Source organism: Cervus elaphus, chromosome 4 (assembly GCF_910594005.1).
Source record: "Cervus elaphus chromosome 4, mCerEla1.1, whole genome shotgun sequence".
Taxonomy (NCBI): domain Eukaryota; kingdom Metazoa; phylum Chordata; class Mammalia; order Artiodactyla; family Cervidae; genus Cervus; species Cervus elaphus.
The window spans coordinates 46908018-46924480 of record NC_057818.1 but is presented as its reverse complement, the minus strand read 5'-3'; the positions used below and the strand labels follow the sequence as shown (position 1 = coordinate 46924480).

At 52.5% G+C, this 16463-nt stretch overlaps 1 protein-coding gene across 3 annotated transcripts in view; it reads right to left on the bottom strand.

The window, feature by feature from the left end:
• The window catches only part of WDR62 (WD repeat domain 62), a 47168-nt gene that overhangs the window by 986 nt on the left and 29719 nt on the right, over window positions 1-16463 (bottom strand). For 2 of the 3 annotated variants that reach the window (XM_043892123.1, XM_043892133.1), the window contains exons 14-30: window positions 14251-14318; window positions 14048-14169; window positions 13239-13314; window positions 11834-11945; window positions 11513-11576; window positions 10675-10797; window positions 8996-9129; window positions 6659-6711; window positions 5233-5451; window positions 3319-3446; window positions 2918-3021; window positions 2454-2561; window positions 2047-2181; window positions 1555-1669; window positions 1316-1442; window positions 1182-1233; window positions 405-1022 (exon numbers count right to left, since the gene is read on the bottom strand). In XM_043892123.1, coding sequence (XP_043748058.1) covers window positions 405-1022; window positions 1182-1233; window positions 1316-1442; window positions 1555-1669; window positions 2047-2181; window positions 2454-2561; window positions 2918-3021; window positions 3319-3446; window positions 5233-5451; window positions 6659-6711; window positions 8996-9129; window positions 10675-10797; window positions 11513-11576; window positions 11834-11945; window positions 13239-13314; window positions 14048-14169; window positions 14251-14318 — 2358 coding nt within the window. The remainder of the gene's footprint in view (window positions 1-404; window positions 1023-1181; window positions 1234-1315; window positions 1443-1554; window positions 1670-2046; window positions 2182-2453; window positions 2562-2917; window positions 3022-3318; window positions 3447-5232; window positions 5452-6658; window positions 6712-8995; window positions 9130-10674; window positions 10798-11512; window positions 11577-11833; window positions 11946-13238; window positions 13315-14047; window positions 14170-14250; window positions 14319-16463) is intronic. The other variant, XM_043892142.1, reaches the window with a different exon arrangement.

Below are 16463 nucleotides of genomic sequence, written 5' to 3'. Positions count from 1 at the left end.
TCTTTCCCTCTCCTCCATTAAAAAAAAAAATTTAGACTGGGGATTTCCCTCAGTTAAGGTGTTAATTTCTGTAGTCTCATTTACCACCAGCTCCTATGGATCGGGAAGATCTCCTGGAGGAGGGCACGGCAACCCACTCCAGTATTCTTGCCTGGAGAATTACATGGACAGAGGAGCCTGGCAGGCATCAGTCCATGGAGTTGCAAAGAGTTGGACACGACTGAAGCGACTTAGCACATCCATGTCCCCAGGGCCCAGAACAAAGCCCAGTATATACAAGTACTCACTAATATGTAAGGAAATGAATGAATGAATGGCACAGCGCCTGTGGCCTTTGGAGCTGAGCCAGCTGTTATATGGGATGAGCTTAGGGGACAATCCCTCATCCTAAGGATGGTACTCACCAGGGGTGGGCTCCCGGAGAGAGGCGATGCTGCCAAGGACCCTAGGCCTGGCTTCTGGGAGCGGGAGACTGTTGGGGACAGGGGTATTGAGGTGCACAGGGGCCAGGAACCTTGGGAGAAAGGCGGACTTGTGGAGCCTCGAGGCGATCCCATCCACAGGGCTGTGGGCTGGAAAACCATCTGTCGTAACAATGACATCGCGTTCGGTGTCCACAGGCTCCTGGGACCAGACACACGTGGTGGGAGGCTCCAGTTGGGGTGTTGGCAGCAAGAGCCTGTCACAGATGCTCGACAGGCTGAGTTTCAGGCTGGCGCGGGCCTCATGGTTGCCCCGGGAGGGCAGGGCAGATTCTCGGCCCTCACCATCAGAACTGGGTGTCACTGTGGTGGTGACATCCTGGAGCTCCTGGCTCAGGGAGGCCAGCTCCTCCAGGGAAACGCTGCGGGACATCTTGGCATGGGAACTAACAGTGGCCTCCATGTGGGAGTGGGTGGTGGGGGTGTGGACACTCTGAGCCAGGCCTGCAGCGGGTAGGGCTGTGGGTGCTGGTGGCTTCTTGTCGGTGGGCAGCGCAGAGGAGGAGGACATGCAGGGCGCCAGGCCCGTGAGGCAGGGGGCTGGAAAGGAAGCAGGCGGCTTGCTCTCACAGCCCAGCTCAGGGCTGACAGACAGGGCCCCCCACCCGGCGTGGTTCATGGTCCGAGCGGCCCCTGGCCATCCCCACCATGGCTCACTGAGCCACCCAGGGCTTTCCACTGGGGGATGGGGACACTCACACAGTGGGGACCACACCTCCAGTGTCTCCTCAGCCTTTCCTCCAGAGATGACCTGCAAACACAGCCTCGAAGTAAGGACAAGGCCTCCCGGCTCCCAAGCCCCGTGTCTCGAGGGAGGTGGCCCCAGTACTCACGTTGGTTCTGACTGGGGAGGTGGAGCCAGCACCCACTCTTGGGGGCTTGCCCCCGAGGTCCGTGAGTCTGACCTCCGAGGACTTCACGAGGTGCCGGGGCAGCCGGGAAGGGAAGGTGTGGGGGAACCTGTTAGGAAAACAGGTGGCAGTGGGGGCCCTGAGGGTGCTTAGGGGCACACAGCCCCGCCCTGCAGGGAGACGGAGAGTGGGTGGGAGTTCACTAGTTCACCCGCTCCTACCTGGATGTCTTCTGAAGGCGGGAGAGGAACTGGGCTGAGATGCTCAGTCGGGGGTTGAAGAAGTCGTCCTCGGTCTCAGGGGCTTTCAGGTCTCTCAGGGATCCGAGGAAGAGCTCTAGGGCAAGATGCCAAGGGAGCCCTCAGAAACCCTCCAGCCAGCCAGCCCTGGGCCCAGGCAGACCCCACAGACCAGCAGACAGATCCTCAGAGACCCTCAACAACAGATAACACGGGGCTTCCCTGCTGGTCCAGGAAAAGATCCCACATAATGCAACTGAGACCCGATGCAGTCAAAAATAAAAAGCAGACAACACACACCTCGGGAGCAAATCGAGCTGGCAGAGGATACTGTGCTGCTCAGCCCCTAAGTAAAATGCACGCCCTCCCACCACCCTCGCCAGCCCTGCCAGGGAAAGCCCCACCCTGGGGACGTCCACACTGAGCCCAGCCCTGGGTGCGCCCAGGCAGGTGTCAGAGAGGGGCAGGGCTTACCCTCAGGGTGGGCATCAGTAAGCGTCTCGAAGTGGTGGCGGAGGAACTTCTCTTGCTCAGGGGTCTGGGGCAGGGAGCTGTTGGACACGCCTGGCACCTCGGGCCGGGGCAACTCTCCTGCAGTCCCTGGGCATCCTGAGCAGAGGGCGTGGGCAGGAGAGAACTGTCAACACATGAGTCACGCAAGAGGCCCTGAGAGAGCCACCAACTGCTTAACAATGGAGGAAGCTGGACTCGCCCATCACACACCCTGTGGCCACCAGGCGGGGAAGGCGGGGCTGATGGCTCTGCCTTCTAGGGGAGGGAATTGGGGGTGCAGGACTGATGTACAGCCAGTGGTTATATATCACAGCTATCAGCCGGCCAGGCCCACGCACCACCCTTTTCTGCATGTGGCCGCCGCTTACCTGGTGTGGGAGGAACTGTGTCAAACTGAGGCTCTGGGTCTGGCTGTGGAGGGGAGGACTGGACGGTGGCGACACTGCACTCCAAGTCAGCCTCTGACTCCCCCGAGTCTGGAAGAGAGTGGGTGCGGTCAGGGGCCCAAAGCTGGGCCTGACTGGGTGCGTCAGGTAAGGAGGCTCCGGGTTCCAGGGCTTCAGTTCCCTCATCTGAAGAAGGGGGACCACAGGACCCACGCCCTACTTTATGGACCAGCAAGGCTACACTTCAGGGGAGCGGCAGTGCTGGGCTCCCACTGGTGGGCAGCTGGGCTCCAGAAGTCTAGGGTGAAGACAGCAGGGATGACGTCTGTCTCTGTGACAGACTCTGAGCTTCAGGAAGACGGGCTCACAGTCACCATCAGTGCCCAGAAAGGGGTCCGGCCAGACGAAGAGATGACTGCAAGGTGTCCTGCCGGGTGCTCACTCACCCTCAGGTGGACTCCGGTCCTTCGAGCCGATTGAGGGGACCCGGAGGAAGGGCTCCCCTTGCTGGTCTCTGCCTGCCTCCACCACCGCCTCCGCACAGTACTCGCTGCATGCCGGGGGTGAGGGGTGGGTAGGGAGAGTGAAAAATGGCACACTGGTTAGTAAATACCTGGCCCCTACCCAGAAGCCCTGGGCATCTGCACCTGCCCCTGCGGGGAGCACAGCCTCGCCTCTCCTGCCTTCACCAAAGGCGCCCTCCACGCACCTCCTCCTGGAACCAGGGAAAAAGGTGGCAGCCTCACCCCCCTGCCTCCCTCCCTCAGGCCCACTGGGAGAGCGGAGCGCAGTTCTTCCAGGGTGTGCCTACCAGTCGAGGCTTCCTCTCTCCAACTAAGGAACTCACCTGTCCATCCCTGTGACTGTCACCTCTGTCTCCGGGGGGCAGGTGATGAGCTCGCTGGCCTCAGAAGACTCCTGCTGTGGGGGTGACAAGGAAGGGTGCCCGCAGCCGTCCTCCTGGGGACTCTCGGACTGTGAGTGAAGACAGCACAGCCCTCAGAGGCAGCCGTGACCCCCAGGGCCCATGTGAGCTGCTAGGTGTTCTACCCACGCCGATGGTGAGAGGAAAGATGGCAGGCCTCACTGTTGGATGCTCCCTGTGAGGCAAGGCCTGGGCGGGGCCGTCATGAGCTCACGTTCTGTGCTGCCCCTCCATTTCATCGGCCCCTTTACAGTAAGGAATAGGTATGGCTCCCACCCTGTAAGGGTCTATTCATATGAAGTTCAAGAACAGGCAAACCAATCCATGGTGACAGAGGTCAGCATGCTAGTTACTTCATTGGGGGTACTGACTGGAAGGGGCAGAGGGATCCTCCAAGATCAAGAGGTAGAAAATGCTCTACATACTTTGACTTAGGGGGTGGATACCTAAGTGTGTACACAGGTATTCAGCAAACTGTGGTTTTATGATCTGTGCACCTAACTGTACTTATATTAAGCCACATAAGAAAACTTACATTGTTGTTGTTAAGTTGCTAAGTCAGGTCCGACTCTTTGTGACCCCATGGACCGCAGCCCACCAGGCTCCTCTGTCCTTCACTATCTTCTGGAGCTTGCTCAAACTCAAGTACGTTGAGTCAGTGATGCTATCTAACCATCTCTTCCTCTGTTGCCCCCATTTTCCTCCTGCCCTCAATCTTTCCCAGCATCAGGGTCTTTTCCAATGAGTTGGCTCTTTGCATCAGGTGGCCAAAGCATTGAAGCTTTAGCTTCAGGATCAGAAAACTTACATAAGAAAACTTATATCATAGAGTAAAAAAAGATTTTGTTTGGAAAATAATAGAATAAGATCTAAAGTTATGTCAGCACGTTTTTGGGCCCAGACTGTTTATGGCCCTGGGTAACTGCAAAAGCCCTCTGAGGGCTTCTTTTTTTAATAACCATTTTTAACTTAAAAAAAAAATTTTTTTATTTCTTGATCTTGTCCCACAGCATGTGAGATCTTAGTTTCCTGATCAGGGATCAAACCTGTGTCCCCTGCTTTGGAAGTGTGGAGTCTTTTTTAAGATATTGATTTGTTTTTAATTTTATTTTGGCTGTGCCGGGTCTTTGCTGCAGCGTGAGAGATACTTAGTTGCAACATGTGGGATTTAGTTCCCTGACCAGGGATTGAACCCTTATCCCTTGCATTGTGAGCTTGAAAGACGTCTTAGCCACTGGACCACCAGGGAAGTCCCCATGACCATTTTAAAAAATGACTTTTTGATATCGTTTTTCTTGGTCATCTTTTTTTTGGTTTTTTTGGAAATGACTGTATTTTTGAAAACCAAAGACCAGAGAATTGAGAATCAAGCCTTGCTGCAAGTTACACTGCCAGGAGTGGGCAGGCCCAGGGCACCACCTGCTCCAATGCCCTTCACTCAGGTACAGGCCTGCCCTGGGGCCCAAGCTCTCACCCCCAAGTGAGCGCCTCCCTGACTCCTGGTCTGCTCTGGGAAGTTCCCCTGTGCACCAGGCCCAGGGCTTATCCTCCTGCTCACTGCCATCTCGTTACCCTCTCACATCCCTGGAGTGGCACCTGCCTGCTAAGTTGCTTCAGTTGTGCCTGACTCTTCGCAATCCCATGGACTGTAGCCCACCAGGCTCCTCTGTCCAAGAGATTCTCCAGGCAAGAATACTGGAGTGGTTTGCCGTGCCCTTCTCCTGGAGTGGGATGGTCAACCTTATTTTCAAAATGCGTGCGCTTTGAGGCCCCAGGTCCTCGACCCGCAGTTGTGGTGCATGTGCTGTGGGTGGGGCTGGGGCCAGCAGTCCATACCTCGCTCAGCAGGCCTGCCAGTCTCTGCGACTCCATTGCATCCAGGACAGAATCCTCCAGGCTCTCGGGCTTCATGGGTGTAAAGTAGCAGTCCAGGTCCCTGACATCCAGGATGGTCTTAAGAGGCTCCTGGTCAGCCCGCTCTGCCCAGCGGCCATGCGGCTGGTAGCTGCGCTTGGCATTGAAGGCTGTGCTGTCTGCTGCATCATCATCTCCTAGCTGGGGGGACAAGGGGACACTCAGGCAGCTGGCCAAGTGCTCACCAACTCCAGGGAGGGCGAGGAACACTGCACAGACCCTCTTCCAGCCTTGTGGCTTTAAACCTCACTCAGAAACAGCTTGCAGATGTCTGTCTCCAGCAGAACCTTGCTATTATTTCTTATTTTTTTTGCCACGTCACATGGCTTGTGGGATTTTAGTTCCCTGACCAGGGATCGGACCTGCAGCCCCTGCAGTGCTGGCACTTGAGTCTTAACCACTGGACTGCTCAGGAAGTCCCAAACCTAGCTCTAAACTTCAGAAGTCCTCATGCAACTGCTGCACATCTCCACATAGATGTTTAGCAAACTTTTAAAGCAAACATGTTGAAGACAACAACTGACCCTTCCCCCTAAACCAACTCAACCTAAAGTCTTCTGTCTCAGTGATTCTTCCCAGCTACTCAGGCCCCAAACCTTCTTGTCCTCCTTCATTCCTCTTATTCTGTCCCTCACACTTCACATTTCTGCAACTCTGCCACTCAAACACACCCAAGATATGTACACTTCTCTTTTCTGCCACTTCCTTGACCTTGCTTACCACTGCCTCCTACTAAGACTTGCTTGGCAGACAGTGGAAGGGTGGGTGCTTGAGAACCTGGGCTCTGGAGCCAGCCTTCTAGGGTCAATCCCACCTTCTCTAATTCCTAGCTGTGTGACTGTGGGGAAGTTATTTAACTGCTTTGGGCCTCAGTTTCCTATCTGTGAAATAATAGGGGATACGAAACGCCCAGACATCAATGATGATTAAATAATACATATAAAAGACTCAACAGAACCTGGACAGAGCAAGTGTGCTGTGAATAACTGTTATTGTTGTTTTAGTTGCTAAGTGGTGTCTAACTCTTTGTGACCCCATGGACTCTAATCCACCAGGTTCTTCTGTCCATGGGATTTCCCAGGCAAGAATACTGGAGTAGGTTGCCATTTCCCTCTCCAGGGGATTTCCCTCTCCAGGGATCAAACCTGTGTCTCCTGCTTTGGCAGGTGGATTCTTTACCACTGAGCCACCAGGGTAGGCATGCAGTAAACACCTGTGGCATGAATGAAGGGCTGTCCAGAGACTGAAACCATCATAAGGATTCTCCATGGAAAGTAAAGATATGAAGGGGGAAAGGGCACCCGTACTTTGTTAGACTCTAGGTGTCCCACTCCCCCGGCGGACTCACCAGCCGCTTCGCCCAGAGCGGCAGCTTGCCGTTGGTCAGCAGGCACTGAGGATCTGAAGAGACACAGAACATCCATGAAAAGAGAATAAACAATTCAAGAGACCACCGTCAACATAAAGAGGTAGCTCTCCAGAGACCACACAGGAAATGACACATCCAAAGATGATTGGCCTCACTAGCTATCAGGGAAATGCAAATTTGTTTTAAAGGTTTATTTTTTGATGAGGACTATTTTTAAAGTCTTTACTGACTTTGTTAACAATATTGCTTCTGCTGTCTACGTTCAGTTTCTTTTGGGATGTGAGGCACGTGGGACCTTAAGTCCCCAACCAGGGATTGAATCCACATTACCTGCCTTGGAAGGCAAAGTCTTCACCACTGAACCGCTGGGGAAGTCTCATGGGAAATGCAAATTTAAACAATGGGATATGTTTTCCCCATGCACACTCAATTGCTTCAGTCGTGTCCAACTTTTTGTGACCCTATGGACCATAGGATCCTCTGTCCATGGGATTCTCCAGGCATGAATATTGGAGTGGGTTGCCATTTCCTCCTCCAGGGGATCTTCCTGACCCAGGGATCGAACCCGCATCTCTTATGTCTCCTGCACTGGCAGGCAGGTTCTTTACCACTAGCTTAAGATTGACCAAAATTAAAAGGCTTCAAACTATCAAGTATTGGCAAAAGTATGGGGAAACAGCAGGCATAATACTGACTGCTGGCTGGGGCTGTCACTGGATTTGGAGGGCCCTTGGGGTTATCTTTTAAAATAAGAAGTGTATTAATCCTGGGATCCAGCAGCGCCTGTCCTTGGGTGGGGGCAGTGGGGGGGGAGTGGTCAGCACAGCCTCGTTCACAACAGTGTAATGTCAGAAAACACTCAAATCGGGGAAGAGGTTCAAGAAGGGGTATATGTACACATGTAGCTGATTCATGGTGTTGCACAGCAGAAACTAACACAATGTTATAGAGTAATTATACTCCAATTAAAAAATAAAAGTAAATAAATAAAGCTAAAAAGAAAAAAGAAAATATCTAGGTGTCCCCCTGGAGCACAATCAGTGGTGATGCTACCAGTTAAAAGAGGGAGGCCTCTGCTTTGTAGTCACTGAGATAGTTTTGAGAGAAAAAAAGATACAGAAGAATATCTGCAGTCTAATATAATTTGTAGACATAGATGCTCCCTGTGTATATTTTATGTATATTAATGTTCAGAAAAAGGCCTGAAAGGATCCACACCGAAATCCTAAGAGTGGCCACCTTGGAAGCGACGTTGGACTGGATGTGAGGGTGGTGACAAAGAAAATGAGCTTACTCTCTAGTTTTTTCCCAGGTTGAATTCTCACATGGCTGCTGCCTACCAATCAGCCATCCAGGGGGCCTCTGGCTGTTTCCTCCCTGTTGGCAGAGCCCACAGCTTCACTGGGAGCTGGCTAGCCACACAGGCCAGCCACCATTCCCAGCCTCTCTCACAGCTGAGAAATCATGGCCAACATGACCGGCAAGAAGCCTGCAGGGGCTTATGGGAAAGAAGCAGCCCCATAAAGGCAATTCCAGGAGGGAATGTCCTCTTCGATCATGTCTCTGATGGCTGGAACTTCAGCAGCCATCTTGCAACATGAGTGCTGAAGCCAAGGCAATATGCAAGGAGGCAGGAATTAATGGAGGGCCTGGCCTCTCATAAAGTCGCTGAGCCACTTCTCTCCCTTCTGCCTGAACAAGAGAATCTGGTTTGTCTTCTGGTTAACATCATCCTGTTTTCCCCCGGGACAGCCCCTTACACTAACCCCTGGCTCTTGATCATGTGGTTCAAGTGGAGCTGACTAAAGCCTCTGCCCTCAGGGATGACCACATGACTCAGGGCTGGCCAATCACAGTGGCTAGATCAGAAATGGGCAGGTGACTTAAAATAGGAACATAAGTCATGAGCAGAGGACTCCAAACTGTTGGAGAAGAGGTGCTCTCTTCTCTACAGTGTTATAACCTTGAGCTGCCAGGGATACTCTGCCCCTTTAACAGGGAGAGTCTGCCTGAGAGCAAAGTCAACACGGAGAAGCGCAGAGCCAAGAGATGGAGAAATATCTATTGCTTTAATGTCACCTGACTACCAGGATCCAGCTATGCCTGAACCCATACTCTCAAAGTTTCCATTACAGGAACCAATAAATCCTCTTTCCAAATTAAGCCAGTGACAGTCTAGTTGCTATGACCCTGAAAGAGTCCTGACTGATGTGATTATTGAGTTGCAATATGTGTCAGGCTGTGAAAACAAAGCAGTGACCAAAACCTAGCAATGATCCCTCTGCTGAGAGTTCAAAATAGGGCCCCTTTCCCAACCTGGATCCAAGCTCTCCTTGGATGGGGTCTTCAGCAACTCTTCAGATTCACATTCTTCCTCCAGCTCATCCTCTGTCTGCTCTCCAGGGCTCAGGGAGCAAATCTCACTAGGCACGGATGCATATATCTCCTGCCTGAAGACAGGGAAAAGGATGGCAGGAGAGAAACACAGGTAAATGGGATGGGAGAGGGGACCTGCCTAGGGCTGGGTCCATAAGAACACACTCTTGGCTTCTGGTCAACATGGGGCTGGGAGATCTCACCTGCTACAACCCCTCTGCTAGAAACACACTGTCACAATAAATGACATGTAACAAAGGCTGGCCTGGAGAAGGAAATGGCAACCCACTCCAGTATTCTTGCCAGGAAAATTCCATGGACAGAGGAGACTGGCGGGTTACAGTCCATGGGGTCGCAAAAGAGTTGGACATGACTTAGCAACTAAACAACAACAAAAGCTGGGCTCAAAAAATAAGGCAAACTCGTCAAGGCCCACAGCAATGGAATAGAAAGCAAAGCAGATGGTAGGGTATGAGTCCTGAGCTGCTGGCTTCTGTTCCAGGAAGCAGGGTTAGCAATGAGATTTTAGTTTCAAGGGCCAAAGAGTTGTCCGCTCCCTTGGTGCCTAGATCTGCATCACCTCAAGATGACTGCAGAAAATGAGGCCATGTCAGGCCTGGTTCCCAGGGGGAGGCAATAGCAAAGCCCCAAGACAGAGAGAGAGGACTTCCCTGGTGGACCAGTGGTTAAGAATCCACCTGCCAATGCAGGGGACAGGGGTTCGAGTCTGGGAAGATCCCCTATGCTGTGGGGCAACTAAGCCTGTGCACCACAACTACTGAAGCCCATGCACCTAGAACCTGTGCTCTGCAACAGGAGACCAACAAAAAGCCGTGTGTGCCTCAAGGAAGCGCAGCCTCCATTCACCACAACCAGAGAAAGCCCATGTGCAACAATGAAGACCCAAAGCAGCCAAAAATAAATAAATGAAAGAAAAAAAAAAAAAGACAAAGAGAGACAGGGACAGCTCCAGGGACAGGAGAAAAGAACATTTAAAACCTCCCACTCCAACTGAAACTTCCAAACCAAAATCCCAAATCAAAGACCAGAACAGGATTTCACTCCAAATAAAACTGGTCTTAGAACTTAAAGACTTAAGAAATAGGTTTAGGAAACTCAGGGATATAAGTGAAAGAACAACTTCCATTTAAAGATTAAGAAGACATCTCTGCTCCCCTGGACCCTTCCCTGACCTCCTCCCTCCCCACCAAGGGCTGGGTCGGGGGCCTCCTCTAGTCCCCACAGCCCCCTGAGGGCTCCTCACCAGAGTGCTCACAGGCTCTCCTAGCACTTTCGCTTTTACACTTCAAAGCCTTTCTCGTGTGTGTTACTGTAACTTCGTATTCAAAGTCCAGTTCCCAGAGAATACATGCAAAAATACAGCTGATTCACTTCCACTGTATAGCAGAAACTAACGCAACATGGTAAAACAACTATACCCTAATAAATGAAAACAAAACCCAAAACCCCACAAAGTTCATCTCCTCTTCCAGGCCCTGAGGGCACGAGGGGCAGGGTCTGGGGCCTGTGTCCGCAGCCTTACTCCCTATGGGGGCCGGGGCAAGAAGACACCCCTCTGGTGAATGGACAGGTGGGGATGGACAGGAGGCTGCCAGGACCTGGGGTGGCCGCTCCACTTCCCGTCCTTCGTGTTCTGCTGCTGCTCCCGGTGGTTGATCTCCAGCAAGTGCTGCTTCATGCAGTTGGTGATCTCAGGGCCCAGGTGCCAGATGAAGACACAGCTGCAGAGGCCAAGGAGAGATGTGGGAGGAGGAAGAATGGTGAATACAGAAGTCGTCCGACCCTGGAACCACCTGGGTCACCACAGCCAAGACCCTACTCCCTGGCCCGGAAAATAGCTCCCGTCAGCTCAGGGCAGGTCTACACCCTGGTGGGGTCCAGGGCCCCCTAGTAAACCAAGGCTGCTCTGAAGACCTCAGACCCACGGAAGATAGCCGCGAGGGAGGGTAGTAAATCGGACAGAGTGACAAAAGGGATGTCCTAGGATACCAACCAGGTGCTGAGGAACTGACATATGTCATCTCATTTGACTCTCACCATATGATTCTCAAGGTAGATGGGGTCATCTCTCTCTCTTTTTTTGGCCCCACCATGCAGCATGCAGGATATTAGTTCTCTGAATAGGGATCGAACCCCCTGCGCCCTGCCATGGAAGCTTGAAGTCTTAACCACTGGACCACCAGGGGGAAGTCTCGGGCTCATCTCTCTTTTACAGAGGTTCAGAAAGGGGAAATAACCTGCTCAGGGTCACAAGTAAGTGGCAGATCTAGATTTGAACTCAGGGCTTGGCACACTGTCCGGCGAGAGTAAGCTGGCATGCTGAGTTCCAGCTGTGGGCACCAGGCTCTAGTGTCTGAGCCCTAGCTCTCACCATAGGATAGGTCTCACCCACTCCCAGAGCGAGGCCCTGCTGGGCAGCCTCCAGGCCTTTCCCACCTGTCTCCGGACACGGTGATCAAGTGACGGCAATCATAGGTGAACTTCATGCCGGTGACAATTTCTGCAAGTAGAGTAGAAAAGCTGCATTGGTCTTTTTCATTTATTTATTTGACTGCACTGGGTCTTAACTGCAGTATATGGGATCTTTAATCTTCATTGTGGGATCTAGCTCCCTGACCAGGGATTGAATCTGGGCCCTCAGCATTGGGAGTAGGGAGTCTTTACTGGACCACCAAGGAAGTCCTGCACTGACCTTCTGAGCTAGAAGGCTGGGTGAGGGCAGGTGGGAAGGGGTCCCAAGCAGAGAGGCACACCCACCTGAATGGCCAAACATCTTGGCAACACACTCGCCTGAGTAGAAGTCAATCACTGAGATGCTTTTGTCAGAGCAGCTTGTGGCCAGGAAGGTGCCGGAGGGGTCCACGTGGACCTGCCGAGAAGAGCGCCCACGTGACACTGGGGTGGCCTCCTTCTTCCCAGAGGCGGGGGTCAATATCACAGCCCCGCTGACCAAGGTCCCCCTTGTGCTGGGCGCTAGGTATGTGGACTCATCCCAGGTTAGCCTCACGACACACCCCATGGTAGGCAGAAGCTCCTGTCCCCATTTCACAGGTAAAGAAATTAACAACCACCACAAGGGTACTAATGGCGGCCAGGCCCTGTGCTAAGTACTGTACGTATGTGGATTTATTTCCCCCACAGACCCCTGTGATAGAGGCTTAAAAAAAAATTTTTTTTTAAATCCTAATTAAATTTGTTACAATATTGCTTCTGTTTTATGTTTTGGTTTTTTGACCATGAGACATGTAGGATCTTAGCTCTCTAACCAGGGATTGAACCTGCCCCCCTGCACTGGAAGGTGCAGTCTTAGCTGTTGGACCTTTGGAGAGGTTCCTGTAGAGGCTATTTTTATTTGCATTTTAGAGATGATGAAACAGGATTGAGAGGAGATGACATTTGCCCAAGGTCACAGACAGCCCAAGGCAGAACTTTAAGAGGATCTGACTCTGGAGCGTTGTAACAACTCCCCTAGTTCAGAGACACTTGAGAAGGTTCCCACCTCATCCTAGATGACACAGGCAGGGGGGAAATTTGAAGAGGGACCCCAGACCTCTCTGATTCTTCCCACCACACTCTATTGCCACTCAAATGGAAACCACTTAAATGTCCCCGCTTGGGGAAAGTCAAAGAAAGTGGCTCAGTTGTGTCTGACTCTTTATGACCCCATGGACTATAGAGTCCATGGTATTCTCCAGGCCAGAATACTGAAGTAGGTAGCCGTTCCCTTCTCCAGGAGATCTTCCCAACCCAGGGATCGAACCCAGGTCTCCCGCATTGCAGGAGGATTCTTTACCAGCTGAGCCACCAGGGAAGACGAAGAATACTGGAGTGGGTAGCCAATCCCTTCTCCAACGGATCTTCCCAAGCCAGGAATTAAAGCAGGGTCTCCAGTATGCAGGCAGATTATTTACCAGCTGAGCTACCAGGGATGCCCCCCATTTGGGGAAGGGTTCAGTAAATAAATGTAGAGCTCTAGGGGCCACTCCTGGCTCCCAAGCATCCTTAGTCAGCCAGGCCTGAGTGGATGCTGGCCAGCATGTGATCCTTTGATTCCATGCCAAGGAGGACTCATATTTCAGATGGCCCAACAGCAGGAAGCAGACAGGGGGGCCTTGGGTGTGTGTGTCTGGGTGTGTTTTCAGCCAGGGCCCCAGTTCCTCACCTTCAGCAGGGACCCATCGTCACCCTGGGAGCCCTTGTAGCACTTCTTCTGCTTCCCGTTCAGGGTGTTGTAGACTCTGGAAGGTGAGGGCAGGAGTGGCTAACGTGGCCCCACCCACAACCCTTCTTGCTCCAACCTTACCTGCTGCCCACCTCTCCCTGGGAAGCCCCCACTACCTCTTTTCCTCTGCTTCCTGGATTGAAACCTTGTATCAGGAAATGGGACCCTGTCTCAGGCTGAGGTCACAGAGGTTATGTCTGGCAGCCAATTTGAATAAGCAAATATAGGAGATGGAGAATCTCTTTGGACACGCTCATTCCTCCACATCCTTCCCAGTCTAAGCTCAGATATCACTTCCGGTGATCCCTGCTTGAGCCCCAGGTGGGGTGGATGTCCTCCCAGGGGCCCCCAAAGCCTCTGGGCTGTCCTCATCCCAGCCCTGACCGCTCCATGCTGTTATTATCTGTCTGTCCTCCCCTGCACTCCACGGAGGCAGGGTTAGGGACTCCCTCTCTCTTCCCCGCAGACAGGTACTCAAGAAACGAGGCTGAATGATTTATATACCATGTCAGCACCTCTTGGTTACCCCATGCAGGCTCCTGAGAGCCAGGGAACCCGCTGTTGACCTGGAGACAAGGCCTGGGTGAGCCCAGCTCCTAAAAAACACCCACTGGGTCCCTCCACTCCACTCAGCTTCTCAGGGACTGATGGGCAGGGGAGGAAAGCTCATGAGAAGACAGACCCACACAGGCCCTGCTCAGAGACCCGCCGAGGCCAGGCCGACCAACCCGCCCAGGGCAGCTCCTCACCTCACATTGCGGTCCTGGCAGGCCACGGCCACGTACTTCTGGGTAATGTCGATGTCCATGTCATACAAGGTAGTCTTCTCAGCCACGTGGTGGGTACGGACAAAGTGCAGTCCATCTGAGGCCTGGCAGGGCAGATGGGGTTTTCAGAGGCCACCCCCAAGGAGCCCCCACATCCAGCCCCCAAGGAGGCCACCCCACTCTACCCGCTGGGCACTGCGGAAGTAGATGCTCTTGTCGGCGCCACAGCTGATCATCTGGATGTCTCTGTTGCCTGGAGGAGGAGGCCATCATGAGGGAGGGCTGGGCCCCTCTGAGCCCGACTAGGGCTAGGGATCCTAGCTAGGGAACCCTACCATAAGGGAACTCTGCTGGGCATCACAGAGGGCTTCCTGGAAGAGGTGACGGGAGTGCTGGCAGGTGGGAGGACTCTGTAAGCTGTGAGCCATTTGCATGAAGGGGTATGAACGGTGCAGTGGGCAATGCAGGCCTCTGCAGAGCGAAAGCATACAGGGAAACAGGCCAGGGTATAGCAGGGGCACAAGGCTTAATCTGGGATTCGGAAAAGTGACTCAGGCCACAGAGTGGAGATGTGACTGAAGCAGGCAGCAAGAGGAGACAGGCAGACTGCTGGGAGGCTCATGCCATCAAGAACGATCAGAGGGACTTCCCTGGTGGCCCAGTGGATAAGAATCTGCCTGCCAAGGCAGGAGACACGGGTTTGATCCCTGGTCCAGGAAGATTTCACAGGCAACTAAGCCCGTCCGCCACAACTACTGATGCCCGTGTGTCACAACTAATGATAACCATGCATCACAACCAATGATGCCCATGTACTCTAGAGCCCCTGCTCCGCACCAAGAGAAGCCAACACGGTAAGAAGGCTGTGTGCCACAAGGAAGAGTAGCCACCAATTGCTGCAACTAGAGAAAGCCCGCATAGCAATGCAGACCCAGCTCAGCCACAAATAACAATATAAAAAAGAATGATCAGAATATCCCGACAGGGACTTCTTGGCAGTCCAGTGGTTAGGACTCCACGTTTCCACTGCAGGGGGCTTGGGTTCAGGCCCTGGTCAGGGAACTAAGATCTCACAAGCCGCGTGGCACAGCCAAAAAAGAAAAAAAATCCACACAGATCCCAGTCCAGGCTCTCTGCCACTTGAGCCTCCCCCTCCTGACTTGTCACCAGCCACATTTTTGCAAACGTGAACCCAGGGGCTCAGAGTCACAAAGTCCTTGTCCCAGAGTGCAGAGTCAGGACCGGGCCAGGGCTGATCCAGGCATCCTCTGGTTATTAAACACTGTGCTCGGAAGCCAAGCTTTCTCTCCGAGCCTCAGCCTCCTGTCTGTTCAATGAGCCTGTATCAGCCACTGCCCCGTGGAGTGGCATGGAAACCCCTGGGACAGTGGCTGCCACCTGTAGGTACTATCGATGTTTTTGCTTTTAAGCTTCTCTCTTTATAGAAGAGGAATAATCAGAGAACAAGTACCTCACAGAGTTGTGGTGACGATGACAAGACAGAATGAATATAAAACATGTAGAGCCTTGGTACAATGGATGCTGCTCCTTCGTGACAGGACATTTGCAAGCTCCCAGGCCTGACATTACAAGCTAAGATGTTACTCAAGTGGGAGTCACTATTCCTAGAAGGGAGAGAGCCCTGTGTGTGAGAGGGACCCAGAGAGGGCCTAAAAGTTACTGGTAATGCTTTGCTTCCTAACCTGGGGTGGAGACTCCATGTGTTTAGCAAGATTAGGACCAGGATCAATCAGAATAGCCTCTAGTTAAAAACAAGGGGTGTGTCTAGTTCAGGCCTACCGACTATGAACTTTGATGTGGATATTTCATTGTATTATGCTGTAAACTATTCACAGATTTTCTGTTCACTTTTTGGAATATATGATTCAAAGAAAAGAGTTCAAAGACTGACATTCTTTAGCTGGGTAGCTTCAGACAGTTTCCAGTTGGCTGGTGCCCAGTTTATACAAATCATCAATGTTTCCAGCACAATGCCCAGGTAAGCCAGCCCAGCCAGAGCAGGGCTCACAGGAGCTGGGTTTAGGATGCCCATCCTCTCACACCGCCTGGGGCTTTAACAGAGGTCCACACTATCAGAAGGACTGACTCGTGGGTCACCCCCTTGGCCAGTCATCACCTCTCCTGGATCTAGACCATTCATTAAAGCTAAGGTCACTGCTGGGCACAGCACAAGATTTACTGATCTATTCTACCTACCTCTCCCCTGTGGAATGGGATGGTCTGAACAGTTTTTTAAGGCTGTCTGAGAAAGCTGAGCTGATCAGCATTTGTTAGGTCCTTACAAAGAGATGCGGGTTTGATCCCTGGGTCAGGAAGATCCCCTGGAGTAGGAAATGGCAACCCACTCCAGTATTCTTGCCTGGAAAATTCCAGGGAC